Source organism: Pezoporus flaviventris, unplaced genomic scaffold (assembly GCF_033815535.1).
Source record: "Pezoporus flaviventris isolate CSIRO_AGI_PZ_B2104156 unplaced genomic scaffold, CSIRO_AGI_Pfla_v1 ptg000063l, whole genome shotgun sequence".
Taxonomy (NCBI): domain Eukaryota; kingdom Metazoa; phylum Chordata; class Aves; order Psittaciformes; family Psittacidae; genus Pezoporus; species Pezoporus flaviventris.
This window is the reverse complement of record NW_026892611.1, coordinates 1,896,727-1,924,341: the sequence shown is the minus strand read 5'-3', so window position 1 is coordinate 1,924,341 and position 27,615 is coordinate 1,896,727. Positions and strand designations below refer to the sequence as shown.

At 47.4% G+C, this 27,615-nt stretch overlaps 1 protein-coding gene and 2 long non-coding RNA genes across 3 annotated transcripts; 2 read left to right on the top strand and 1 right to left on the bottom strand.

Annotated features, from left to right (window-relative positions):
- The first annotated feature begins 72 nt into the window (after window positions 1-72).
- LOC133278191 (uncharacterized) lies at window positions 73-4,147 on the top strand. Its single transcript, XM_061470719.1, has 5 exons — window positions 73-88; window positions 130-457; window positions 789-880; window positions 1,774-1,873; window positions 3,243-4,147. The coding sequence occupies exons 1-5, from the start codon at window positions 73-75 to the stop codon at window positions 3,478-3,480; spliced, it is 774 nt and encodes a 257-aa protein (XP_061326703.1). The 3' UTR covers window positions 3,481-4,147.
- A 1,117-nt stretch (window positions 4,148-5,264) lies between these two features.
- On the bottom strand, window positions 5,265-16,322 carry LOC133277821 (uncharacterized). The gene is made up of 3 exons (XR_009746351.1): window positions 16,173-16,322; window positions 7,476-7,608; window positions 5,265-6,071 (listed from the first exon to the last, which is right to left on the bottom strand). It is a non-coding gene; the product is annotated as an uncharacterized LOC133277821 (long non-coding RNA).
- On the top strand, window positions 11,980-15,721 carry LOC133277820 (uncharacterized). Its single transcript, XR_009746350.1, has 2 exons — window positions 11,980-14,018; window positions 14,268-15,721. It is a non-coding gene; the product is annotated as an uncharacterized LOC133277820 (long non-coding RNA).
- Window positions 16,323-27,615: the final 11,293 nt, after the last annotated feature.

Sequence of the window (27,615 nt, the reverse complement as noted above, 5' to 3'; positions counted from 1 at the left end):
ATGCCATCATGGATGCTATGAAGGATGCTGTGAGGGAGGCAGCAGAGGATGTTGTTAAGGATACTGCAAGGGATGCTGCCTCCACGAGGCCAGTGCTGCTCTCCTGCTGCTGCCAGCACAGGAGCTGAGTTGTGCTCTGGGCACCACGGCTCCTGGGGTGGCTTCACCCTTGCCCTGTTCAGGTCAGAGGTTCCCAGAGCTTTCCCCATCCCTGTGGGAGCAGGATCAGGCCCTGCATCCACACTGCTCTGTGTTACTGTGTGATCGATGCTGTCCTTCAGCACCGAGAGCTCCCGTGCACCTCTTTAAAGAACTCCATTTACTGCTACAATGAACACAGGCGGCTCGGCAGGGAGCGATGGAGCCGAGGGGGAGCCTCTTTATTTATACAGACAGCTAAAAAGGACAACCTCACAAGAGACGACATTTACCCAGCAGACAGGAGCTGCTTTCCCAGGTTGGGTTCCTCCTCCTTCACACCATCCATTTTGGATCTTGGAATTCCTGCCTGCCTTCCCGGTGGAAGAGATGCTCCCTGCAGCCCTGGTACCAAACACATCGATTCTGGGCTAAACTGTCCCAAAGTGCAGCTGATTCCCTCTCCCAACTGCCTTTCCCCTGGTTTCTTCTGGAAATGGGATTTATTATCCCTCTTATACAGTGGAATGTTGAAGGGAACTTGTTAAAGAGCTGCTGCTGCTGGGGGGGTGCTGAGACTCACTGCAGGGTTAAACAGAACTGCAGAGAAGCAAATGATTCCTGAATGAACCTATCCCTTAATTCATCAGTGAGAGCTCTGGAGGCAGTGCTCAGGTGCTTCCCAGGCATCATCTGGTGGAGCTTTCCCTTGGGAACCTCAGTTTTTCCATCCAGGTGCCAGGTAAGGATGGCTGCAGATTACCTGGAGTGCAGAGTTACCTCCTCGAGTTATTTCCTTTTCTACCCTCAGCTTGAGGACTTCCAAAGGGAATTGGAGGTTTGCTGTTGTCTCATCCCCTTGCTACTGATTCTGTTTTACTGGTTTCTCCTTCTCTTCTCATCTTCTTGGTTCAGGCTGGAGGGGACCCTGGGAATAATCTCTCATTAAATGATGCTAATAATTCTATTCATAGAAAATGCCTTGTAAAAGCCATAAAACCTCTGGTTTTCCCCTGCTCTGTCTTTCTTCTGGGGTGGGAGATGTTTGTTGCTTTGGTTTTAGTTTCTCTTCCCCTTTGAGTAGTTTGGAAAAGGGAGGAGCTTTGCTTGGGTTCAGTCTGTGGAGCCCCAAAGCTCTGGTTGAGGAATAGCTGATGGAAATCCTGAGCCTCCCACTGATTTCAGTGCTAAATTAGGCATTTTCTTCATTGTTCCTGCTGTTCACCACCTCTCCCACAGAAAGGCACCAAAGACCCCTCAGCTCCCTCCCCTGCACTTCACCATTTGGAGTTCATTAGCTTGGAGGGCTGAGCTGTGCATCAACCAGCGTTTCTTAATAGTCATCTATTTCAGGACTAATTCCCATCAAAAATGAGCTTTTATTGCATTAAATAAAACTTCAGGTAATTCTGAGAATAATATTTCTCTAATGTTCAGGACCTGGGGTAAGTCTACAGCCCAGTTGATGCTGTTTAATCAGCGTGAAGCTATAGATACGGCACTGGTGGGGTGTGCAGGTTACTCCTCCTTTCTCTTTATTTTCCAGCTTTGTACCTTTAGTATCACTTTGCTTGCAGATGGGTATTTTGCTCTGTCATTTCTGACCTAATGGCACTTGCTTTTGCTATGTTTCAGCTGATGAAGTTAAGCAGCAAATAAAGGGAGGTTCATCTTCATCGTGTGATGGCAAGGAGCTGGTGGGGTCCTGCGCTGAGGAGATGGGCAGTAGCAGCAGGTACTGCCCCAGCCCTTTGGGGATGCATTTATAGAATCCCAGCCTGGTTTGGGCTGGAAAGGACCTTAAAGCTCCTCCAGCTCCAACCCCTGCCACGGGCAGGGACCCCTTCCACTAGAGCAGCTTGCTCCAAGCCCTGTGTCCAACCTGGCTTTGAACACTGCCAGGGATGAGGCAGCCACAGCTGTTCCAATGTGCTTTTTCCTCTGTACTTTCAAGCCTCCCCAGGTTTGAAAGTGTCCCCTCCCCTGTTCCATCACCAACTCCACCACATCCCAAACCCTACCTCACTGCCTCCGAGGTGCCAGCACGCAGTGAAGCCTGCAGGGACAGGCAGCACCTCCCCTGCATGTTAAAAAACTCCCTTAAAACTTAACAGTGGCCAGTAATGAACCAGCAAAGGTTTATTGCCTATAAAGGATAAAATTAATGTAAGTTATCCTCATAAACTCTCCTGATTTGTGCTGGTCCTTCCTGTTCTCCCTGCGTGGCTCTGACAGCCTGCTCTGAACTGCTAATGGGGAGCTCTTAGGCCTTGCTGGAGCAGGCTAATTAGCAGGTACCAGCCTTGCTTTGGGTGCTGACAGAGCTCAGGATGCTGCTGTGGCCTCTTCATCCCATGGCAAAGCAGAGGCACCAATTCCAATGTTCTTTAAGAGGCTTCCTTACTAGGACACAGTCTTTGGTTAGTAACAAGGTGGTTTTGCACTGTTGGTCCAGCCTGTGCTCCCGTTCCACCAACCATCTGCACTGGGAATAATTCCTCAATGGGGAAATAATTCCTCAGTGGGGGAAATCCCACCTCAGTTTTTCTCTAATGCTGTAGCTAAACCAAAATGAGAAACTCTGCTAAAAAAGCACAGAAGACAAATGCATACAGCCATGTAGCACATGTACCTGTGACTTACAGCCAGTGTGGTTTTATGGGGGTTACTTATTTCCAGTTAATTGATGAGGTTTAAAGGGGGAGCTAAACTTTTAGCCAATATATAGGGGAAATGATATTAAATCCCCATATTAAAGCTCATCATTAACCTGTTTGGGTTTTATTGGGCTAATGGTGAACACAACAGGCTGTGAATGGGGTGTTTAATTATTTCAGTGAATATTCATCACGTACAGGACATTGAGAGTAAATAAAGGGAAGAAATTGCTCCACAGTGATTGGGAGGTTGATCAGCAAAGGTTTGTCTTTAAATTGAGTGAGCAAGAAGCAATACACCTGCACTGTAAACCCTCAGGTTTGCAGTTGCTACATACATACATATATATATATGCACACACACACACATATATATATATATATATAAAAGAAATAAATATATCCTTTACTAAGCAACTTATTAGGGTTATTTGTTTTCAATGGCAGATATTTAGGGAGTGGGTTAAATAAGACATCACACAGGCACAAAGTGGAGACCTGCCCAGCTACTTCCTGCAAGGGCTACCAAAGCTCTGATGGAAGTTCTTTGTCCTACATTGTGTATAAGGGCTCGTGTATGTTTAACTGGAAGATGGATGTCCTACAGACAATAGGATTGGATGCCATAAAGGGACGTGTGACTTGTGATTTAAAAGACTTGGTAACTTGTAGAGTGATGGTCTAAAATGACTTGATTTTATAGCTAGTTTCTGCCATCTGAGTGATGCTGCATGTATTGGTTGTATTTATAACTTAATAGCTTTTCTCAATTTTATTAGACTTTTTATGATACCTGTGGCTTTATGGTACTTCATAATTTCTCTCAGATTCATTAAATCCCATTGAGGGAGGAGCTAATGGCAGGTGATGCATTCCCAGTGCCATGGAGCAGTCCATAACCCCCCAGCATCTCCTTGGCCTCCTCTGGACTCGCTCCAAGAGCTCCACGTCCCTCTTGTGTTGGGGGCCTCGGAGCTGAAAGAAGCAGCATCTGCTTAGGGTTTATATCATACCAAAACAGCCCCGGGGCAAGCACAGGAGGGATGCTGGACATTGCCTGCAGGCCCCAGGAGTCCTGGGAGAGGAAGAATAATGTTTCTTGGGGTCATCAGTGTCTTTCAAAGGTGCCCTCCATCCATGGTGAGATTAGGGTAATTTTCCTCTTCTTGAACCAGTTAAACCAGTTATTTCCTTCCATAACCATGAGCCAGCAGGAGGGAAATCTTGCATTTAAAACCAAGGGGCGTTTTGGCAGCTTGGGCTTTGGTATTGACAAAATTCGGTGCTCTGTTCACTGTAACCTTTCTGCTTTGGTAGATTCCTTGTACCAAAGGCAGCGTTTCTGTGTTTTAAGGGTGCTAAAGCCTCACCCTGCAGTTAAGCTGATGCCAGCCCTTCCCAGTGTGTGATGGCATCTCGGTACCACCACGGGGATGGTTTGTGTGGGGAAAAAAACATCCCTGCAGCTTGTCAGCTTTGGCATTTCTGTGCTTGAAACTCACCCAAAAGGAAGCTGAGCTTAAGAAAACTTGGGCATGACCCAACAGTAATCCATAGTAACGTATTGATGGCTTCTTGGGGTGTTGCAGCTCTCCTGCAATGGCCTTTTCAGCCCTGAAATCATAGCCTCCAGGACAGACCCAGCAGCATCTCGTCTTCTATGGGCTTTTTTCCCCTTTCTTTTTAAGAAAACAAAGGGAACCAACCTCGGAAGCCCCCAAACATCCCCATTTTTAACCAAAAATGTCATTTTTGTTAGTAGTACAATAGAGACCAAGCTGCAGGGCCCCAAGGGCAAGTGCCACAAACTCCCAGTGCCCCAGCCTGGGCTGTAATTGTCTCTGAAACAGCCCTCATGGAGCAGAGCTGCTCCTCTTTAGAGGCAGATCAGGTTGCTTTAATGTATTCCCTGTGGAGTGGGAGCCCCCGGGATTATTCCTTTTGTATCGTTTAAAACAATTCAGTTCCCAATCCCACTTCCTGGAACATGGAAGAAGGTGGGGTTGAGTTCTCCAAGAAGCTCTGTGTCCCTATGGAGGGTGGTGGTTTGGGAGGGGGGACAGTGGTCCCCATCACCTTGCTTTCCTTTGCCTCTTTACGATCCCTGGAGATAAGGCTCTGCCTGGCTCGCCGCGGGTTCATTACCAGCTCTTGCTCGGAGGGGCTGCAATGCATTTATAATTTTTATTGTTATATCTTTTAATTTTATTTTGCTTTCCTTGCTGTCTCACACAGGGGGAGATAGGAGCCCGTATTTATTACCGAGCAAACCATCTCCCTCCGCCAATGTATGTATCAGTTAATTTAATCTCCCCAGTTTTATTTAAACTGTTTTTCCTCCCTTTCTTCCCTTCCCTCCTCCCCTTCTCCCCCTCCTTTTCCTCCTCCTCTCGGTGCAAGGTGATCGGTTTGGGTTTTTTAACTGGGAACCGAAACTATCCCGGTGCCTTCTCGAGCGGCGGCGCACTGAAAAGGCTTTCTCTGGTTGCTACGGCGTCGCTCTGCCTTTCACTGCTTGTGCCTGGGTGCCTCCCGTGGCCCCCGTCTGATTGACATTTACAAATTACCAAGCTGAGAGTGTTCAATCTTTGACCCGTGTGTTTCTATTCAGCAATGAGTGAGATTTGCAAGCATTTTGTCATATAATTACTGCAAATCCCTTGAAAATTTCCACAACAACGCCTGGATGAATGGTAATTTGTGCCGACAGCCGCCGGTGCCTTCACAATGCACCAAGATGCAAAACAGGCCCATTTTTTTTTTCTTTACCCTAAGATTTCTAAGGGGAGGGGGGGGGGAGGAAAGAAGGCAAAAGAAATGTTTTGCATGTGAGAGTGTTGTAAAATCTTTGGATTGTTGGATTTGTTTGCTTCCGTCGCCTGTATTTGTGCTGATTTTATTGTATTGACTGGATGCATTTTTTTTCCTCCCCTTCTACAGTTTTATTGTGTGTTGGTCATGTGCATCCATCACCCGCATTGTTCTCCAGGAAATTTATTCCACCTTTCAGCATGCTCTTGATAGGACTTATTGCATTACTAGTTAAGTGCTGAGATTTGCTACTACAAAGCTTTGAAACAGCCCCTTGTAATGTTTATTTGCCAGGCATGGCTGAGATCATATGTTTTCGTGACACTTGGGGTCCAGCTGCAGCTCAGCAGCTGGCAGGGATGCGCTGCTCAGGGTTTGGGCTTGTGGGATGGGTTGGGTACATCTCCAAAGTGGGCAGTGAATGGGAGAGCAGCAAAGACCAAGAAGGAGGTGGGTGTCCAACACCTGTTGAAATACTCATGGAATCATGGAATCATTTGGGTTGAAGGGACCTTAAAGCTCCTCCAGCTCCAACCCCTGCCACAGGCAGGGACCCCTTCCACTAGAGCAGCTTGCTCCAAGGCCCTGTGTCCAACCTGGCCTTGAACACTGCCAGGGATGGGGCAGCCACAGCTTCTCTGGGCACCCTGTGCCAGCGCCTCAGCACCCTCACAGGGAAGAGCTTCTGCCTAAGAGCTCATCTCAGTCTCCCCTCTGGCAGGTTAAAGCCATTCCCCTTGGCCTGTCCCTACAGGCCCTTGTCCAAAGCCCCTCTCCAGGTTTCTTGTAGCCCCTTTAGGCACTGGCGCTGCTCTAAGGTCTCCACAGAGCCTTCCTTACCTATAACTGTCTGTATGATAATGTTTTGATGGAGTTCAGTAAAGTATTTGCCTTTAAACAACACTTTCAGTTCATTCAAACCACCTTTTCAGAACTTCCCTACACTGATGCATGTCTATCTTTATATGTGTATATATATGTATATATATATGTATATATATATATATATGTATATTTCTCTGTATCTACAGCTGATGCTGCTGCATTGGGAGCCTTCCCAGGCTTTTTGCCTGACATGAGAATCATGATAGACGTTTTGTTTTGGTTAACACCAAACCAACCTTGCAAGAAGAATAAGAACCAAATCCTGTTTTGGTATTGCTTTTATTTGCTGCCTTTTGGTGCTGGCTGCGTTTCTGGGCCAGGGCAGAAACCTCTGCTTTTCGGGGTTTATTTAACATGAGGGTGGTTGTGCTGCTGCTGGTGGCACCACATCAATGGGTTTTCTCGAGGGTACGAAACTGGATGTGTTTGCTGAGGAGAGCAGAGCTACGGGAGGGCTGATGGGGGTGAGCCCAGCCAAGGGCTCGGCTGGGTCTGCAGACCCATTGCTGGAGCAGGATGTTTCCCAAACGTGACCCAGTGCAGGAGCCCCACAGAAGGATGCTGGGGGTGAGGCTGGGTTGGCTGCTCAGGGTCAGCTCATCCTCCCCCAGCCAGTACTCATGGGGCGCATTTTGATACCTATGATGAAAACCCCCTTCCAAATCCCATGTATGATTATTCTTCCTGTGGTGTTCCCTCCGAGTCAGCCTCGACTGCACTGCAGTATTTTCCCTTTGCTGAGGAATTTCCTCCCTTGTCTTTGCAAGTGATTATCCCAAACCACAGCGAGCAGCACTAAACCACACACTTCAAGCTCTGGGAGCCGTAAGCGCAGGGATGCTTGCGCAAAACCAGGCTTGAATGGGTTTGGATGCGTTTTCTTTGGCCGCTTTTAAACGTGAACCAGGAGCAGGCTTCTAGGAGCTGAGCAATGGGGAAAAATAGGGTAGGGTGGGATGGGAAGAGAGTCATGATATAACTCACAAGGTATTGTCCATGTGGAGCTGTGTTGCAGGAGCGCGGCGTGCAGCGGGTCAGCGTGACGGATCGCAGGCAGAGTTTGGCGACTGCAGCTTCTGAACAAACCACTCTTGTCATTAGGCTGGAAATGTAATCTCTGCAAAAGAAGAGGCTATGGTAGACTTAGCAAGATCTGTTCCTGTTATGGGAATTTAATGCACCTGGTAGAAAGTAACTGCAGGTCATCAGGTTTTATTGGCACGGTGCAGACGTGCAGCGTGATGAACTGATGTGGCAAAACATTCCCAAAGAGCAAAAATAAATAACCCCATGTCGGGGTTTGTAGTGGGTGTCATTGAAATCAGAGCAAATGCTGCTCTTCAGACACTTGCCTCTTCATCCCTGGTAATTTCTGCTGCTGTGCTGCTGATGGAGATGGGCTTTGATAGAGGGTTCGCAGATAAATTTTGGTCTGACACATATCTCGAACTTGTGTAGTCACCTACTAATTTAAACCAATTTGCCCTGGGTGATGGGTGAATACACTTGAAAATTAAATGGGTCTGATTTAAGCAGCCCTTCTCTGAAGCCAAAAGATTATATAATTAAATTAAAAGAAAATGTGTTTTATAATAAACTGTATTTCCTCTTGGCAAAATCCAATTTTGAAACAAGATTGTAATATCATATCTAAAAATGTTTTCCCATGGGTATTACCAGTCTATTTCATTTAATTGTTTTCACCCATCATATTACGAGCTTCCCAAGTAGTGGAATGAGTGTGTTTTTCATGAAGAACAAGGGAGGAAATGGCAGGGAAAGGGAAGGCTGGCCCTTGAAGATGGGGTGGTTGTCTTGCAGCCTGCTCCAGGCTCCTGGTTCCTCACCCAGGGTGATGCTGTGGCTGGCACAGATTGAGTGTCACACGGTTAGAGCCTGATGGCTGTGAGGCTCTTTGGATGAACGTGGGTTCTGGGGACCTGCGACTGGCCTTTGGTGTCTCAGGTTTTCAGTGTCCAGTGCAGGAAGGGGCTCAATGAGCTGTGCTGGAAAGATTCTGCACTTAAGCAGAAAATATTTAACACTTTGGGTCCGAGCTGCTGGGAGCCTTCCTCCTGTTTATGCCAATGCAAAGGGGTTTAGTAATGCTGGGGGGTCCCTGGGTGTGCCCCAGCATGAGGATGAGCAGGATCAGGCCCCCGGGGTGAGTGGGACCTGTTTTGGGGCCGGCAGCACTCTGGAGTGGGATTCTGGTGGGTGCCACAGTCATCCCACCAAGTGCTCAAACCCCAGATGAGGGGAAGCTCCACATAACTACAGGGTAGGCTTCAAGTGAACCGTGAGCCAATTCCACCCTTAATTAATCTGCTCATTGTCCTCTATATACATTCACCTGTTCATCTGTTGTTCCAGCAGGCAGAGAGCACCACGAAGGGAGACGGGCATCACTTTCAGTCTTGCGCATCTGACGTGGCTGACAGCGATGCGAAGCCAAGGCAACAGCAGCTTCGGTGCTCCTGATTCTGCTTGGATTTGGCAAACTTTGGCAGAATGCATCATCAGAACAGTAAGAAAAGCTGGGGGCGCAGGGGTGACCTTTGCTGTTCTGCTCCCACTGAACCCCATCAGTGCTGCTGGCTCTGCTCTGTGGAGGGGCTGGAGGAGCCGGGAGATGGGGCCAGAGAGCAGCAGCTCTGTGTCTCTGCTCCTTGCAGGTCCCTGCTGGACCCATTTATTTCCTAGATGGAATGGGCCTATTTATTATAAGCAGTGATACGTTAATCATGGGCAGAGGAGTCAGAAACCGGCCTGGTGATGATAAGCAAAAGTGTCTCTGCGTGAGAGCTCGGCATGAATCCTCCCCTGCTCTCACTGTGGAGGCAAACACCCTTCCACCATGGGAACAGCTCAAGTGTCCTCACCTCCCTCATCCCACATTATCTAATTCTCCATTAGAAAACCCCAAATCTATTTTTATATTTGGCTTTTGAGGGGTGCGCCACCGTGTGTGGGGTCTTTCTCAGGGAGGAGCATCCCTGGGTACCTGCAATGGGCAGGTTTCGGAGCAGCCACGGCAGCTTTGAACATCCCACCACCATGGGCAGGACCACAGGGTCCTTTCCTTCTGCATCTTTCCCCCATCAAGGTCCTTTCCTTCTGCATCTCCCCCCCCCCCCCTCCCCCCCCCGCCCATCAAACAAATCAGCTTTTCCACTGTAAAAACTTCCCAGGACTCATTGGCTTTTTAATGCTGGGGGTTACACAGCCCCCAAAGCTCAGGGACCACACTGAATCAGTGCCAGCTGCTTGATGATATCCTGGGTGCCCACTATCATCTGGAGCCCCCCAAACTAAATCCACGTTCAGTAACACGGAAGGAGCTGTGCTGAGCAGGGGCTTCCTGGGGTCTGCAGCACTCGGTCGCCTCATTAAATCCTTCAGAGCCTTTATCAGGGACAAACCCGTCGACTTTCTGGGCAAACGTTGATTAAAGCAAGAGCGAGCAGGAGTTAAAAGGCTAATGTTATCAGTTTTAGCGCGCTGGGGTGGTGCTTGCCGGAGGTAAAACAATCCTGCAGCGGAGAGCGGTGATAAGTGATGCTGCGCCTGAGCCAGCCGGGCTGGATGAGGATGAGGATGTGGGACCGGGGGGCATCGGAGGGGGAAGGACGAGGGCATTTAGATGGGAAGTGTTTTCCGCAGGCGTTCGGCTGCTGTCAGCCATTTTAGCTTCCTGAATCCTATTTCCCTGGTGCTTCCAAGAGAAGCTTTTTGGGGAGTCCCCAGCTAAAACTCACATTTGCATTTAAATGGAGCTTTTATTTTTGGTTTTAATGAGCAGGATGCATGGGAGACTTGGACTATTAGGTTTCCTTGTGGGAGAGAGTGTGGAATTCTCTCACCTTTTACACCTCCCCCCCCCCCATCCCCTTTAACGTGATGCTTGAAATTAGACATGAAAAAAAAGGAATAGTGCGTCTTTAAGGGGAATATAATCATAAACAAATAAGTCTGGTTGCCCTTGCAGCAGAACTAATCTTCCCTCAGCTGAGCTGCGATATAGATCAGTAACAAGAGCCACGCGCAGGGGGTTCCTTTGAAATGCATAATACCTCCTCGTATAAATTGGAGTTGGTGTGATGGAGCTGTGAGATGACATATTGTGGCATGACCCCTCTCTACTGATTGTGGGTGAACCCTGCAAAGGTAAATCTAACACGGCGCACACATCAGACAATTTCATTTTCATCACCCAGGGACAAAAACATAGCAACAGAAGCTTTTCAAATGATAATCTGCATGCCAGGCGCAATAGTTCCCTGCCTCCTGCCGCCTTCTCCTCCTTTTTTTTGCATGCTCAATTCATGATGTAGGTGAAAGGAATTAGAAATTGCTTCCAAAGTTCATTCATTCCCTTCTTCTCCTTCTTCCCTTTCTCTTCCTCCTTCTCCGTTTGCTTTTGTTCTCTCTTCCTCTCTCTCTTCCTCCCTTTCTCCTGCCTTTGTCTCCTCATTTGCTTTTTTTTCTCGTTTTTATTTTTCACTCTTCTTTCCTTTTTTCCTTCTTTTTTCCCCTCCTTTTAATCTTTGCTTCCCCCCTTTTTCCTCTTCCCCCCCCTTTTTCCTCTTCCCCCCCTTTTTCCTCTTCCCCCCCCTTTTTCCTCTTCCCCCCCCTTTTCCTCTTCCCCCCCTTTTCCTCTTCCCCCCCCCTTTTCCTCTTCCCCCCCCTTTTCCTCTTCCCCCCCCCCTTTTCCTCTTCCCCCCCCCCTTTTCCTCTTCCCCCCCCTTTTCCTCTTCCCCCCCCCTTTTCCTCTTCCCCCCCCCTTTTCCTCTTCCCCCCCCTTTTCCTCTTCCCCCCCCCTTTTCCTCTTCCCCCCCCCTTTTCCTCTTCCCCCCCCCTTTTCCTCTCCCCCCCCCCCCTTTTCCCCCTCTTATTTCCCTTTTTCCCTCCTTCCTCTTTCTCCCTCTAAAAGTTTTGGCTGTAACTGATCCATTCTTCTCATCCCCTCAGGGACATTCCAGTAATAATGATTTATAGGAGCTGAAAAATCCACGCTCTTGCTGTTCCTAACCAATATCCCTCCTACCCTCCAAAAAGGGAGTTTTCTTGCAGAAGAGCTCTCCGTACGAAACCACCTCCCCTGCTTCTCTCCACTCCCCCCTTCACCTTCCTGCACTTTTTCCATTCAAGTATTAGGAGGAATCAGCCAGTTTGCATCATGCCAACCAGGAATACATCACCCTGCACCACCGTATCCCATCTAGGACTGGTTACAGTTGACTAAAATGATGCTCTAGTTGTTCTTTGTTCTTGTCTCTGGTGGGTTTGTGTTGAGCTCTAGTCTTTGGAGGCTGAGAATGGTTTAGGAAAATCCCCCTCACAAATCCAGGTGTGTTTGCAAACCAGGTGAAATGGGAATTGTCAGTGCCCATCCAAGCACTAGAGCTGATGGTGGCTTTGTCATCATGGTGGTGGCTCCATGCCGGGGCTGAGCCCATTGAGCTCCTGTGCAAGCAATCGTGTTCATTAATTCCTATGCTCATCAGCACTCTGGTAGTGCCTTGGGCTGGTTCTTTGTGGCTGTGATGCTCCAGACTGCCCTCTCCTCCATGTAGTAGCTACAAGGTGTTGGGGACATTTGATGTCTCTCATCTTCGCCCCATGGGATAATTGTGGGTACAGGAGGAGCAGATTTGGGGTGGCACAGGGTGGGCACTCCAGAGCAGGGGTTATCCCTGGGTGTCCATCTGCCTTCCTGCACTGTGTGTTCCCACCTGCTTGGCTGCAGGACAGCCTTGGAGGGAATAGAGCAGGGACCCGGATGCTCAGTACCCACAGAGGTATGGCATGGCTTTGGGATAGCCCCATTCCTTGGCTGTGCCTCAGTTTCTCCATCAGTGTAGTATATCCCTGAGAGCTCTTCAATTGAATTTACAAGGTGATGTGAAAAGCTTAGTAACCTCAGAAGCCACAAGGTCTTACTCCTTGAGGAGGGGTTTTGCAGGCACATGGAGACACCAATCCCATTTGGAAAGGAAGAACAGACAAATCACATGGGATTTTTGTGGTGAGCTTCACATCACCATGCTCACAATTAAATAACCCCACCTTGGGTGGCACCGACGAGCATGGGGTGCAATGGGAAGGCTTAAATCTGCTCGCAGGTAAGGGCCATCATGGGCCCCTAATCCCGTCACTGCCTCCTCCTCCTGACGCCGAGTGACACAGCTATTGTACACGTAAGGCAGTGACACAGAGATGAGTTTGTCGGTTCCACCTAGTGTGATTGCCATTTTCTCCTCACAGAGGAGAGGAGTGAAATTGAAGGAGAAAAGGTCAGAAAGCCCTGGTCATCCTCTCCCCTTCTCCCAAATCACTTGTTCCTCCGGATGGAAATGAGAAATGACAGGTTCCCGTGCCGCTTGGGATGCAGGCAGTCCCGAGTGAAACAAAAAGGAAAGCTGGTTGGAGCAGGGGTGGGTAGCAATGAATGTAGCCTGTTAATAATGCATTTCAGAGGCACGGGATCCTGGTTATTGTTCGTGGCATCTGCTAACGCCAAAGTGACAGTGACGAGTTCTTTGATTAGAAGGAGGTCCCCACCACCTCCTCCCTCCTGGCCCTGCAGAAGGGGTTGTGGAAAGCACCACCCTTTGCCTAAAATCCCCACTGAATGCTTTGCATGGGGGGCACTTGGGGAAATGGCTCTTTTCTTGCCTTCTCTTTCCACTTTGGTGCAGAAATGTTTCAGCTCAGGATCAGGATAATCTCATCCTGAGAGTGCTTTTTTTTGCTGGTATTTGGGTTTCTTTCCCTCATTCCTCACACTTTGCTCAAAGGAACCACAATGATGCTGTCCATCCTCCTCATGATTTCAGTGCAAGCTGGCACACCCCTTTTGAATCCCAGGTAATGACTGAAAGCAAACACAACCAGTGGCACTTCCTTGAGTAGCCACTGACCCTGCTTTGGGCCACCTCTCCCAGGGGGGTGCTGGTGCACATGGAAACTCCTGGGAAACGGTAGCTGCACCCACAGCAGAGGATGCTTGGGTGGCATGGGTCAAGGCAGCACTTGTGTCCTCCTGCCTACAAACCATCCTGCCCACTTCTTCGTGTACTTGTAACTCTTCCCCAGGTCCCCCCTGCAATATCTTTAATGGGCTGCATGGGATTTATTTTTTACTCTCTTTCTGTTTGTTGAAGAAAGAAACTTTTTGACAGGAAACATGGGGAGAGAAATCCTATCTTTTCCTGGGGGAAAAATAAGTGCCAGTTTTGTTCATCTCTATTTCTGTGTCAATGGGGTTCTTAAAAAGAGAGATTGTGCCTGGGGTCCCCATCTCAATAGACAAAAAGCCTCATGACTGACAGCATGAATTCAGTGATTTTACTGCATTCTGGGTAGGAGGAGGAAACACAGAAACAAGAGCAAGAGAAACACACGCTGCCCAGGTAGAAACTGTTTCCCAGCGCTGTGATTTTTCCTGAGAACTGAAATCAGCAGCATCTGGGCTGGGAGGATGGCAGCTGGCAGGGGGCAAGCTGGGCTGAAATACCCACAGATGTAAGCACTAAAACCTGTGTTATGGTTAGAAGCTCAGCATAATCAGCATCAAGCCCAGGGACAGGCTCTCCTTCCCCAGTGGTGTTGTTCAGACCTTCTTAGTGGGGTACCTGAGCTTGGACAGGGTTGGGATTTGCTGCCTTGGCTCAGCCTCAGGCTGCTGGCTTCTGGGAGAGGCCATGGGATGGTTCTGCTCTGAGTTAATTTGCTCCTGCTGAATACTTGATGTCTCCCCTTTCTTTACACCAGATGTAGCGGCTGGAGGTGTCTTCTGTAGGTGTTTCTACCTGGTCTTCAGTAAAACGAAAGAAGCAACAGCAAATCCAGTTCAGATTGGATGTAAGAAAACCTCTTTCTAATTGATGGTGACCAAGCACTGGAAGAAGCACCTGAGGTGTGAGGGAATCTCCATCCTTGGACAGTTTAAAATTCATCTGAAGAAGGCCTTGAGCAGGCAGATGCTCCGTGAAGGCAGTGGTTTTCTGCAGGAGCACAGTGAACCTCCTCCTTGCTTTCCTCATCTGCTCCCCCATCACCTCCCTGTGCAGATCCAGGTTTGGAAGGTGATTTACAGCTGCATCCTTTGGCAGAGCGCTCTGCTAATGCATAACTGTGCTACAGCCACTCATGGGAAGGCACTTGGCTGCAGTGCAGATTTTGGGCTCTTGTGCACGCAGGATCTGCCACCCAGCACCTCCATGTGTTCATCATCCCGTTCACACATCAGCAGCACAGTCCTTTCCTTGCCAGCGAGGATGAAAAAAGCCCATGGCCAAAGCTCTGTGCTTAGAGTGTTTGCTCCAGTGTGTTTTCCTCTTTGGGAACAGGATGGCTTCTAGGTGCCTTTATTCAATACCCAGGCTTGTTGGTGCTGGTTTCTTGACCAAAGCCAGGCTAAACTAAAGATAAGAAGCCGATGAGCTGCAGCACCACCCCAGCAGTGAACGTGCCTGAGCTATCAAAGAGGTCTCCATGGCAAGTCTACTCCTCAGGCAGGAACTTTTCCAGCCACTGAGCTCTCCTTTCCCTGGGTGCTGCCATTTCCATGCTAAGCTGTACGGTTATAGATTTTAAGATAAGATGCTTTTGTTTCCCAGTTCTGAGTTACCATTTGAAACCGATATGACAGGCCTAAGGCTACTCTAGGAATTTGCTACAAGTTCCCATCTCACACACGTGGTGCCAGTCAAACAGCCTCCCTCTGCCTCAGCCTATTTACTCGCTCAGGGATCTATTCTTAAAAGTTATTAGCAGATTACTGGTTCCTCTCAACCTCGGGCACCGATCTCCCAAAGATACCATTGTACTTTAATAAGGTGCATTTGATAATCCTCAGATAAAGACATTGAAGTGGGGGGGGGAGAGGGAGCACCGATTCATCTAAGGGGCACAGGCTAGGGAAGGGTTAAATTACTCATGTTTCTAAATGGCTGAACTACTGTATGTTGTAGTTTTCAACTGCAAATCATCTTTAATAGCAGACATCACGGGATGGCTCATTACATTAAGCTATTTTTCATGCTATCTCCTGTAATATCCTTTAATCCAATGCGTTTCAAATCACCTCAGGCTAAAATAAGAGACATAGCGATGTAATAGCCTAGTGTATTAGTGGGTTAATTGCCCTGTTGTACTCTCTGGTAGATATCTCTGGAATGAGTTCTATATTAATTGTAAATTGCTTAATACATTTAACTCCTTGAGCAGCTTGGGCCTCTGCTATGTCTTTAATGAAGGGGAAAACTTCGGAGTTGTCAATAGTTGTTTTGTGGTGGGCAGCACTGCAGGGTGCCCCGGTCCTTCCCTGCCAGCACCGCGCATGTGCAGCAGCACCTCTGCACTGAAGGAGACTCAGCCCTGAGCTCTAAAGGGAAAATATTGCTGTTTCCTGGCAGCAGCGAAGTTCTGGAAGCAAGCTGACAGAGAGCAGATGGAGATGGAGTATTAGGAAGTTCTTCCCTGTGAGGGTGCCCAGAGAAGCTCTGGCTGCCCCATCCCTGGCAGTGTTCAAGGCCAGGTTGGACACAGGGGCTTGGAGCACCCTGCTCTAGTGGAAGGTGTCCCTGCCCATGGATTGAACTTTAAGGTCCCTTCCAGCCTAAACCAGTCTGTGATTCTATGATGTCATTCTGCTCCAGTCCTGCAGAGCCTCACCTCGCTCAGAGGGTGGTCACCAGCCAGCTTCTAGATGAGGATCTGCAGAGGCAGCAGCACTGGGACTGCGGAGACACGGTACATCCCATTGTGGCCATCCCGACTGGACAATCAGAGATGCTGTGGAGTTAATAAAGAGAAGGATTAAATAATACATAAGATTCCAGGCTCATCTTGCTAGAGCTGTGGCCAGAAAGGGAAGATGAATGAAACCCTCTGCAGCTGTCAGAGGATGCAGCAGCAGCAGGTCACTCACATACAGCTCTCCAAGTATTGCCCATAATGTGCAGGAGCTAGTGTTCTAAAATGACTTCTGCAGCACCAGGCAGACCTGCCCACAGCTTTTCTAAAGACTGGAACCTAAGTGTCACCAGGCTACTGCAGGATAATGTCACTTATTTCTTTGGATTGCTCCCAGGTTGTGTCAGGGGGTGGAATAAGGAGCAGGCACAGCGGAGGTTGGAGGAGGCTCTATTATTTGCAGGTGAGACGTTCTTGACTCATCTGGGATATTGTGGTTTTTAAAAGCCCTGGCAATAATGTTAGTGTCGATTTAAAGGAACGCACAGAGCAGGAATGCTGGAAAACTCCTTTTCCTGAAGTGCCACCTATTGCTTAAAACCAGCAGCATCACGGTGGTGGTGGTGAGGAGACCACAGGTCAGTGGTCTGAGTTTAACCTGTGTGATAAAGAGCCCTGTCCACCTGCTCTACCTGACCTGACCTGTGCAGTTCAGCCCATTCCCCAGTGCAATGTGGCCGTGCCCTCAGGCTGGTTCTGTTACAGATGCCTTTTCTGCATCTTACATCTAAGATAAATATAATACTCGTAAAGATGCAATTCAGGAAGCCTTTTATAACACACTTAACTTTAAAAGCACTGGAACTTGAACATATGTTTAACAGAGCAGTGTTTTAATGCTCCTTTCAGCTGAAGCGTTTATGCTTTGGGTTTCGAATGGGGGGGGGTTAAATAGGGCTTTCCCACCCCAGCTTCCATGGGGAGCCCAAGCAAGGAGGCAAAGCAGGGTGCGTGTATGATTCCTGTGCTGGGGTGGGAACAGCAAGGCTGTCACCACACAAGCTTTCTGCACGTGTTCCTGTCTGGACTTCCATGCAGGCCTTGGAGGTGGGGATTCAGCATGGCTCCATCTTCTGCAAGGAGAGATCTGAAGTCACTTGCCACCATCACGTATAGCAGCTCAGAGCTTTAACTCTGGATTTTGGAAGCCACCCTGCACTGTCTCACCCCTGCACCATGCACAGTTCTGGTTGTTATCGATGCTCCATAAATTCACATAACTTCATATGGGTTTCAAACACCCAAGTAGGCATTTCCATTGCTAGTTTGAGGACGTTAATACTAAACACAGATGGAGATCTATTTGGCTATTACGCCCCAATAATGCTTTTTGTCCTCACTGAAGCCGTGGAGCAGGGGGCATGGTGATGAGAGCTCTGTTTGCTCACTGGGGTAGACAAGGAGAATGGAGTCTTGCTCAGGTGAAGTCGACTAGAAATTACCCTGGCAATCAGCATCTCCTTCAGTCACCTTTGTTATGAGCACAGCAAAACCAAAAGGCTGCCTCAAAAGCACTGAGGCAATTGTTTTTTGCTGTACTGACTTCAGTGGAATTACTTCTGATTTAAACCTTGGGAAGTGAGAGAGGAGCCAGATACTGTGTAATTCTGCTCTAGCATCACCTCTTCCCATTAACAGTTCCTCCCATTTACATGAATAGTTAGCTTGAGCTAGAAGAAATATCATCCCTCTGGTTTCCAACCTGATGCAAAGATACTTGTGAGGCAACCTGAATGGAAACTGCATAACTTGGGGAGGAAGGTTTCTGAATCTAAACAGCAAGTTGTTCTTTGAAGGCAAGACACAAAGTGCTTAGACTGCTGGAAAAAAAAAAACCATCAAGTCATTCTCTCTCTGTAAAAGAGGTGGTAATGCAATCTGAGCTTAATTTTGATGGCACACTGTACTTCACAACAGTGACAACACCTTAAAACTGTAATGAAAGGGCCTGATTTATTACTGAAATAATCCATTTAGCACTCCAATAAATAAAGGGAGAAAATACAACCAATATTTCGGCAGAAGGGAGGGAAAAAGAGAGAGGAAAATGGCCTTGCACAGCAGTTTTCTGGAGGTGCAGCAGGGATTGTGGCCACACGTTTTGGGGCTGATTATTTTCCTGCAGGCAAACATAAATACAAAGTTAGGTCTGAGCTTTAGGCCTGGTGTCCATGCTGCATTGTGAGGTGCTTTAAAACCAGCAGCTCTGTGAGTCTGGAATGCCAGGGCTTGTTTTGACTGACAAGGGTGGGGATAAGATGTGAACTTGCTGCCTTACAACTATTTGGGTTTGAATACGCTCTGGTAGCTGTTATTAAGTGCAAGTCAAATGTCTTTTCCTCCTCTTAATAACACGATGTTACTCCTGCACATGTCAGCTCCTGCCTCAGTCCTTCTCCATTTCAGTGGCACTTGCCCCCAGTGAAGACTGGTGGGTTTTATGCTCCCTCTGTATCACTTCAATTAATCTGTTTAATATGCTACAGGAGCTGGCAGTGGTAATGGCAGCAAACGCAACAGAACCCTCATGTGGCAGATGCTTGTGTCCTGGATGCACGCTGGAGAGCAGAGCTGGCATCTCTCTAGAGGAAGAAAAACTTCCTAACACAGAAGCAGTCGGTCAACAGAATGAGTTACCTGGGGAAGGTGCTGGACTCTAACACTGAAAGTTTTAAGGCCACTCTGGACCAAGCCTTGAGGAAAGATGCAGAAGGGATGCAAGTGTGGCTCTGCAGGGTCTGCTGCTTTCAATGAGGGATGGTATTGGTGTGACAGCAACAGTAAAGGGGTTCTGCACATCCCCAGCATCATGGACAACACAAACCCATGGCTCAGGAACATCCCCCTCCTCACCGTGCTAGGAGCCAGACTGAGAGGTGTTGGCCAAACCTTAGCACGCATAAGAACGTGTTGTGTCCCCATCTCCCAAGCCCAGCTCTCTTGGTGTCACCATCAGCCAGTGCTGCACACCACTTCTGCCATCATTCAAATGAAATGGGAAGTGCAATGGAATGAAAAAAATGGAGAAAAAGCAGCAAACTGCAGCCACGTGGCCCTTTTAGGGGGATATTTTGCTGTGTGGCCTCAGAGCATCCTGCCTTGGGGGCTTCATCTGGAGGCTGGAGGAATGGCTTCAGTGCTGGTGTCCCACTGCACCCTGCCCAGGCCTAATTGGCCTGTTTGTTTTGCAGTAAGTGATTCCTGCCTGTCTTGGGGTGGATTGTTTTTCACACCATTAAATGAAGTTCTGCTGTATTGATCCCTGTTTTTCCAATTTGAAGCCTGAAAAGTGATGAAGACATTTTCTTGTTTTCTCATGTACTTTTCCCTCAGTTCATTTAGGTGACCTGTCTTTAGTTTCTTCCTCTGCTCGCTGTAATTGCTTCTTCAGAGTAATGTTACACCGCCAGTGCAGTACTGCAGCTGGGGTATGTTCTTCTGGAAGGCTGAAGGAAGGCGAGGTTGAAGTCATCAACCAATATTAACTGTGGGAGGTTTGTCACAAATGACATCTCAATAGCACCGTCTCAGTGCCTCCTGCTGAAGCCTCAGTCAAACAGTGCAGAGGATGAGGGCAGGACCATGGGACAGCTTCATCGCTTCAGGCTGCTTAAGATTTTGCTTAAGAGATGGAAACACTGTGGATCGTAATTTTACTTTGGGCACAGGTATTGTTATTTGTGTCCTTTCTACCTCTGTGAAAACCTGAATACTGGAATGTATTTAGGGATCTGGTTTTGTTTAGCACTGACCTAAGGGGTGGGTTATTTCAGAAGAGATTGATAGAGTGGGTGCTGAACTTAGGTTTAAGTGGCAAGTTTAATTAAGGAGGGAGCAATGGTTGCTCCAATGTAGCCTCTCTTGCAATTAATTAGAGAACAAGGTCTAAACTGAGCCCATACACACAGAGAGGTCTTCTAGTGGCTTCAGTAGGCTCCGGGACTACTCTGCTTCAACGTGTAGAGAAGGAATGAATTTCAAGTGCTTCCTGAGTGCTTCATAGCAGCACCTGGGGTACCTCTGCCCCTCGCCAGTGCTCCCAGTGTGCTCCTGTCACTCTGAAGCAAGGCAGAGTATTCCTTAGACTCTACAATGCTTCAGAACAGTTTTACTCCAGCCTTACCTGGTATTTTTGCTTCCCAGTTCACAAGGAGACACATAAAACATCCTTGTTTTAAGGAACTTGTTGCTGCTTTGATTTCTTAGGGAAGTGGATTTTGGTGGCTTTGCAATAAATGATGCTGCACAGCACTTTATTTTGCTTTTCATTGCAGGAAGGGAGTAAAGCAAGTGCTAATAAAGATGGGGAATTGGCAACACCTGTGGAAGGCTGGGGGAATGGGCCCCACCTCTAAGATGCTTCCAGAGGGAGCTCAGCCCCTTCCCTGCTGTGATGCTGCTTACAAAAGCAGTGGGGGATGTCTGTGCACACCCAGAGTCAAGCACGGCTCAGGTAAGCTCAGGAAGAATTTATTCCCTGCTCCTGGAAACAATCCTGTCTAAGAGCGAGTGGCCTGGAGGAGGGTGTGGAGTCTTGAGGGATCTGGAGTGCAGGAAGGCAGGTGTGCAGGGGGGGTTCTGCAGGTGCATCTCAGAGCACACTTATTAGGAAGATGATTATTTATTCTGCATTTCTGCTGCTATATTATGCACATAAACCTGAATTAGGTAAGAACTTTACTGCACAAATTGTGCTTGCTTGATGCGAGCACAAAATAAAGAGGAAAAGTCTTTTCTTTGGATATCTTCTGCTCTAAATGGGTTGGAAATGCTGAGAGAGGAGGTTTGGGGGGGGGGCAGGATGTGTCTTCATGCTCTCAGCATCTACTATCATGAGGTCCCTGCTCCAACTGGCCTTCCAAAGTGTTATCACAATGCCAAGTGATGCATAATACAGATTAGAGATAGGGAAAGGCACGTAGTAGGAAAAGAAACTTGTGCCAATGTATTATTCCAAGAATAGCAAAAAAATCTAATCTGCAGTTTGAGACCATGGTGCCATATGGATATCTGGGGGCAAATCTTGGGAATGATGTCCACCAGAGCTAAATGATGTGATGCATCTCAAAAGGGTCACTGCACCAGGCATCGTAAACAGCACAAAATCTATGAACAAGGAGGGTATCATAATTTCCTCCTTTCCCCTCCAAATGCAAAATCCCTGGGAAAAGGCTAAAAACTGGGAAAAGGGGTAATTCTCAGAAATGGGTGATCTGTTCATCACCTAAGCAATAGACGAGGATTTATTTTGACTGTTTTTTGTTGTAAACTACCTTATGCCAATTGGTGATAAAGGAGGTGAGCCTTTCAAAAACCCACTTTCATAAACCACCGTATGACCTCATAGATATGCATGGGATTTAGAAATAACATGGGTTTTAATGAAGGCACTTGAAAGGTATGGTGCCATATTGCAATTTTATGGAAGATCTTAGATTAATGAAATTAAACGTGAACTGCATTGTTTAGATGATGAACTTAAGGTCATATCTGCAGCATTTGAAAGAGAAACCTTGAGTGGAGGGTGTAGAATCATTGATTTAGACCCTGGTAGACAGCTGAATAGCAAGCACTGAAGCATGAAGGTAAATTCCCATATTTCATTGTTAGAAGGTTAGCTGGTGGCTGCCAGCTTTTCAGTGATAATCACCAACCAATTCCACCCTGTTTCAAAAAAGATTTTGCCTTTGTGTGCTCAGACACTTTTAAACCCCATTCCTGCTCAAAGCAGGGGCACGCTGCTTAAAGAGGAGCTATTTCTGCAAAATATGGGATGGTAATGCATTGATGCTGGCCCTGGGTAGTGATGCTATTAAGTTCATTTGGATCATCAGCCATTTAAAATGCTTATAAGGAGAACAGAGACCAAGGCACCTCCTACTGGAAGTCACAACTACGGGTCGTCAGGAATTAGCTCTTTTGCTTCCTTAAGGTTTTTTACAAGACGGTGGCTCCTTTCAGGTTTAAGTAGTGTTTTCCTCCCCAGACACACACAGACAGAGGGAATAAATGCATGCCTGTGTGTTAAACTAATAGACATGAATTTGTACAACAGGAAAATTGCAAGGAATGAAATCCTCAGGCCTTAAGAATAAGTGATAATGGAATGATACTGCCAATTACTGCTGGAGAACAGTGTTGTCACAGGGAACAGCTCATGGAGATGGAAGGATGAGGGGCGGAGAAAAGATTCCCTTTTGACAGTTTGCCATTAAAGGGAATTTGTCAAGGATGTTAAAATTAGATCTAACTGGGCCAGATCCTCAGATGACATAAATCAGTCTGTAGACTTCAAACCATGATCTGGCCTCTTTGTTCTTTCTTCATCTTCATTATCTGCATCATAACACCGCCGGAAAGCTGCAATGATGCTTTAAGCTCCATTGTCTTAGCGCTGAACAAATGCAGTGAGAGGAGGGATTTCAACACTTTCATCTGCTCTGCACCCTCTTTTATTGCTTAAAACATCCACACGTTTTAGAAAGCCTACAAAGCAAGTGTGGGAGACTGGGATCTTATCTAGGCTAGGATTTAGGCTGTGATGTTAGTATCAGTTAGACAATCCACATGGACTGACCTGCTCTCAGTGTGGGTGAGATGAGCTGCTTTCCACAATGGCAAAGTGAGTGAGTCGCCTTTAACAAGTGCTGCTGCATGGCAGAATGAAATGGGAATCCATCATCCTGCACCCAGCCCTGCTGATCAGAAATACAGTAATACTTAAAGGGAACATTTAGCTTCTGGGGTGGCCTGCTAGGGTGCGGGGGTCTAGCTGGGTGCAAGAGAGGGCAAACTGGAAAAGTAAGCTCTCAGACAGGAAAAGATCCTGTACTTCCATGTATGTTCTCTTCCAGCCCAAATTTTTGGCAAGCAAAGCTAAACTCTGCCACATCATGGAAACTGAAAGCTGCCAAGTAAGGAAATTAGAGAAGAAATAATGTTGGATAATGGTTGTAAATGAGTTGTGATCACTCCTTTCATGAGAAAGTTCCTTGTTTTTTCCCTGGTGTACACCACAAACGGCTTGCACATGATTTATTTGGGTGTGTTTGGGGAGGAGAGGCAAAGGGAATAAAGTCTTAGCCATTAGCCATTTAAAAAGGCAGTTGGGAGATTCAGAGACAAGCTGCTTATTACAATAAATGGCAGCTGTGTGTCTAAATCCCCTGGTCATCCTGGAAAACCTTGTCCCTAATCTTTCCCTTGCACTGACTTCCAAATGGGGCATTGCATATCCCATTTCCAGCGTGTATCGAAGTGCAACTGGACAGGAAAGCTGGGATCACAGAGGGGACAAGCCTAGCTCTATCCCATGTGCTGCTTAATGTTCTGAGTAAGGAGAGAGGGTAATGGTACAAAGCTCTGAAATGGTACAGAGTTTCCTGGGAAACTGTGGGGAAAAAAAGCCCAAGTCCCACAGAAGTGAAGGGAATGTGGCTCCTTGTTCCCATTCCCAGAGGTTTCTCATATGTGCAGCTCTTGGTATCCCACGGACTAACACTGCTGTGTCCTGTTCTATGGAGCTGATTTCCGAGCTTTTAATGGATTCATAGTTTCCACCCTGTTGTAAATCTTCCAACAAATATTCTTCCAATTTGGAAAGAAACTCCTGGCCCTGGCCACTTCATGAATGCTGACCCATGAGTCTAAACAGGGAAGTTAGGGCAAGTTAAATATCAATTGATTATAAACCCCACATTAATTGACATTGAGCAGCTCCACTAATGGAGAGGAGCTCATTACAGAGCAGTTAACCCTCCACGCATAGATATTAAATAATCAATTAGTATTTATTTAACATACAATAACCTCCCTATTAGAGCTAAATGAAAAGCCTCTTTTATGGAGGCCTTGCACAAAGTGCTGCACTGGGCTAACCTGAAGCCTGGAATTTGCATTAATAGCCTGAATCTTTGTTAACTCGGGTGCCCCTAAGATGATTTTAACATGTTCAGTGAAAGACTAGAGGGGTTGTGTTTGTGGCAGTCACTTGGCTCTACTAAGAGGCACTCAGTTATAGAACTAGATCCTGAGGCTCCGTTGCAGACACCCCATGAAATATAAATTTACCCCATCAGACTGCGCTGGGCACTGGGTTTTTTCTTCCTCCCACAGAATCACAGAATGATATTAGTTGGAAGGGACCTTAAAGCTCATCCAGTTCCAACCCCTGCCATGGGCAGGGACCCCTTCCACTAGAGCAGCTTGCTCCAAGCCCCTGTGTCCAACTTGGCCTTGAACGCTGCCAGGGATGGGGCAGCCACAGCTTCTCTGGGCACCCTGTGCCAGCACCTCAGAACCCTCACAGGGAAGAGCTTCTGTCTAAGAGCTCATCTCAATCTCCCCTGTTCCCATTCCTCCTGTGCCTGTCCAGTGCAGAATGCACTCCACTGACTTATTTTGGGTGTAAAAATGCAGTTTGGACAGCATGCTACATCTTATGAGCAGAATCTTCAATTAAAACTCTTCCTAAACGATAGGAATTGTGGCACTTGAGAGCCAAAGGTAAGTCAGGTTTCTCCAGGATAAACACAGTGCATGTAGGTGTGGGGGAAAAGAAACGAGAAAGCTTTGGCAATGTGTCCTGTGGGCTGTGCAACTCTCCTGTGGGCCTGAGGCAGCTCCCACTCCCCCTGTGTGGGCAGAAAGGCCCTGGGAGCCCCTGGAAGAGGAGAGTGCCAGGGAGGAGCTCAGTGCAGAGAGTTGCTACTCGTGCTGCCAGCCAAGATGCAGAGACCTGGTAGGTGATGGGTGAGAGTGAGACAGAGAGGCCTTTCATATAAAGTATTTTCAAATGCAAAAGAAAGAAGAACAAGGAGAGGGATGGGCAGACAGCAAGACAATATAGAAAGCAAAGAAGTGGCAGGGCTGGGTAATAGAAACAGGGCAAACTGGGGAACTCAGAAAAGGAATAGCTGAACTAAATTGCTCCAAATGAGTCTCTCCTGTGTTATGCTCTGAGCTGCCATTTATATCTGTGTGGTGTATTGAATATTAGCAAATGGATTTGCTTCCATTTCTCTCTGGTGTAAAGAGGTGACAGGGAGGATTATAGCAGCTATGTGGTTTTCCTTGGAGCCTCGGTGAGTTTTATATTGGGGTCTAACAGGCCCAGTGCCTATTCAGAGCTGAATTGTATCACCCGTGCCCCATGCAATGATCTGTTTTCTGGTGGGGGGAAAGCTGGGAAATGAAGCAGCTTCTCCAGAAGTCAATTTTGGTGCTCAAAGTGGAGCCAGCTCAAGAAATTGTCATTGATCCACTTCTGAACTGGGAGCAAATTTCCATACAAATAATCAGAGCCTCTGAGCCGCAGCAGTGTGTAATGCTGTGGTGTCCCGGGGTGGGATGGGCAGGATGGAGAGCAGGAGCTGAGCGGTGCTTGGCTTTCAGGCTCAAAAAAAGCTGGGCTCCTGAGAATGTACCTGGGAATGCGGCTTGGCTCAAAATCCCACAGAAACCCAGAGGAGCTCTGCCACCCGGGTCAGCCCAGAGCATGTAATGACAGCTCCATCCCAGAGGTGTGGAGAAGCAAAGGTGAAGAAGAGCAGGGTTATTCTGGAGCAGCCCTGGTGGCCTGGGGTGTTTTATACATGTGGGAAAGAGGGTCCATGTCCCCCCAGCACCTGACTGCCCCCCTCCAGGGGAAGAGTCCCAAGAGTCCCAGCCTGTTCTGGCTGCAGAGCAGCAATGGGAGTGAGGGAGATCTTATGATAACAGCAAAATTACACTTCCTGAATGTAATTTTCCTGAGAAAATGTAACTGTGTTTCAGGCCAGCTCTGCTGTGGAGTGGAATGGAAGCACACACCAACGCCTGCCCCTCCTGAAACTCATAGAGGACTTTGCTGTTTGCTGCTCACTGTGGTAGAAAGAGACCTTCGTGGTCTTTTCCCTTCAAGGACAGCACCAGTCGTTTGAGCAAGTGATGGTCACCTGTATTCACAGGTAGATGATGTATGCTTAGCACCCGCAATAAATTACTTCTTTTTCCCTTACAGCTTCTGGAAACATTCCCAGTGCCTGGCCTATTCATCAGGATTGTTGCATTTCTGCTGCTGAAAAGAGGGAAGTGCCTTGTGCTCTTACTATTTATTAGCATGTACCACAGTGTGAGGGACTGTGCTGGGCGGGGTGGGGGGATCCCTGTTGTGAGCAACACTGGGTAAACACAGCAGAAAAGACAGTGACAGTCCTCATCGCAGAGCGTTAGCAACTCAAACAGCCACGTCAGTCAAGGAATTTGAGAGCAGGGATGTAACACAAGGAAAAGGAAGAATGTGGCAGTTTGCAAACACTGAGTGAGTTGCATGATTTTTCATGGGTGTGTTCATTCCTTAAGTATCCTGAAGGAAATGCAAATGAATTTTACCCTGGACAAGTCTGCGTGCAAGCTGGATCTGCTGGAGCTGCATGTTAGACACGTAGAGATTTCTTTCTCTTGTAGGAAGAGATAACCAAAGGGCTTTTTGAAACATGCAGGAAATTATCCAAAGCCTGTTTTTGCCTAAGAGCACAGGGGATGTATTATTGAGCCCAAGGGAAGGGCAGTCTTGTGCTAATCTATTAATAATAAGCAGAAGAAAGTAGAAGCAGCGGAGCAAAACCAAACCTGATTATTTTGCAAGGCAGAATTTTGGGGTGATTGGAATGCACTGATGGTTCCTAAAACAACCACTTTAATCCCTCCACACTGCAAGGGTAACATCTCAAGAAATTTAGGAAATTAGGCTAAACATTTTCTATTATCCTGAAATTTTGCCTTAGAGAAATGATGACACAGAAGGAATTTCCTTGGGAGAGAACTGAGAAAAGGATGCTGCAGAATTCTTTTAGTTAAAGTGACTGCAGTGCTAAAAATTAATTCTGGGGCAGGACAATAAAGAAACTCATAGAAGAATGTTAATTCTGCTTCCAATCATGCGAGGAGTTCAGTCACTGAAGTCAGGAGTGAATTCAGTCTGTCTGGTTTCCATGGGCTATGGGGAGGCTTTGCCGGTGCTATTATTTCCTGCTAGATTTGCCTGGAACTTTTCAATGCTATTAGTGGAATCATTTCCTCTATGGAGAAGCAGCCACATCTCCCATGGCTCTCCATCTCTGCTGTGGGTTGCTCCATTGTACATTGCGTCTTCCTTTGATCCTCATAGACAGCACCAAGTGCTCTGCCTGCAGGGTGGTGTTCCGTGTTCTGGCCAATTACCCAGGCATGAAGCCAGTCATGAAGGACAAGTCTTCTCCTGGGGAAAACCCCCTCTGAGGACTCACCTCTGCTGTAGTGCCTTCAAGGAACCAATCCACTAATTATGGGAGAGGAGTGCTGAGGTTTGTATCTTATCTTTACCTTTACATGAAGGTAAAGC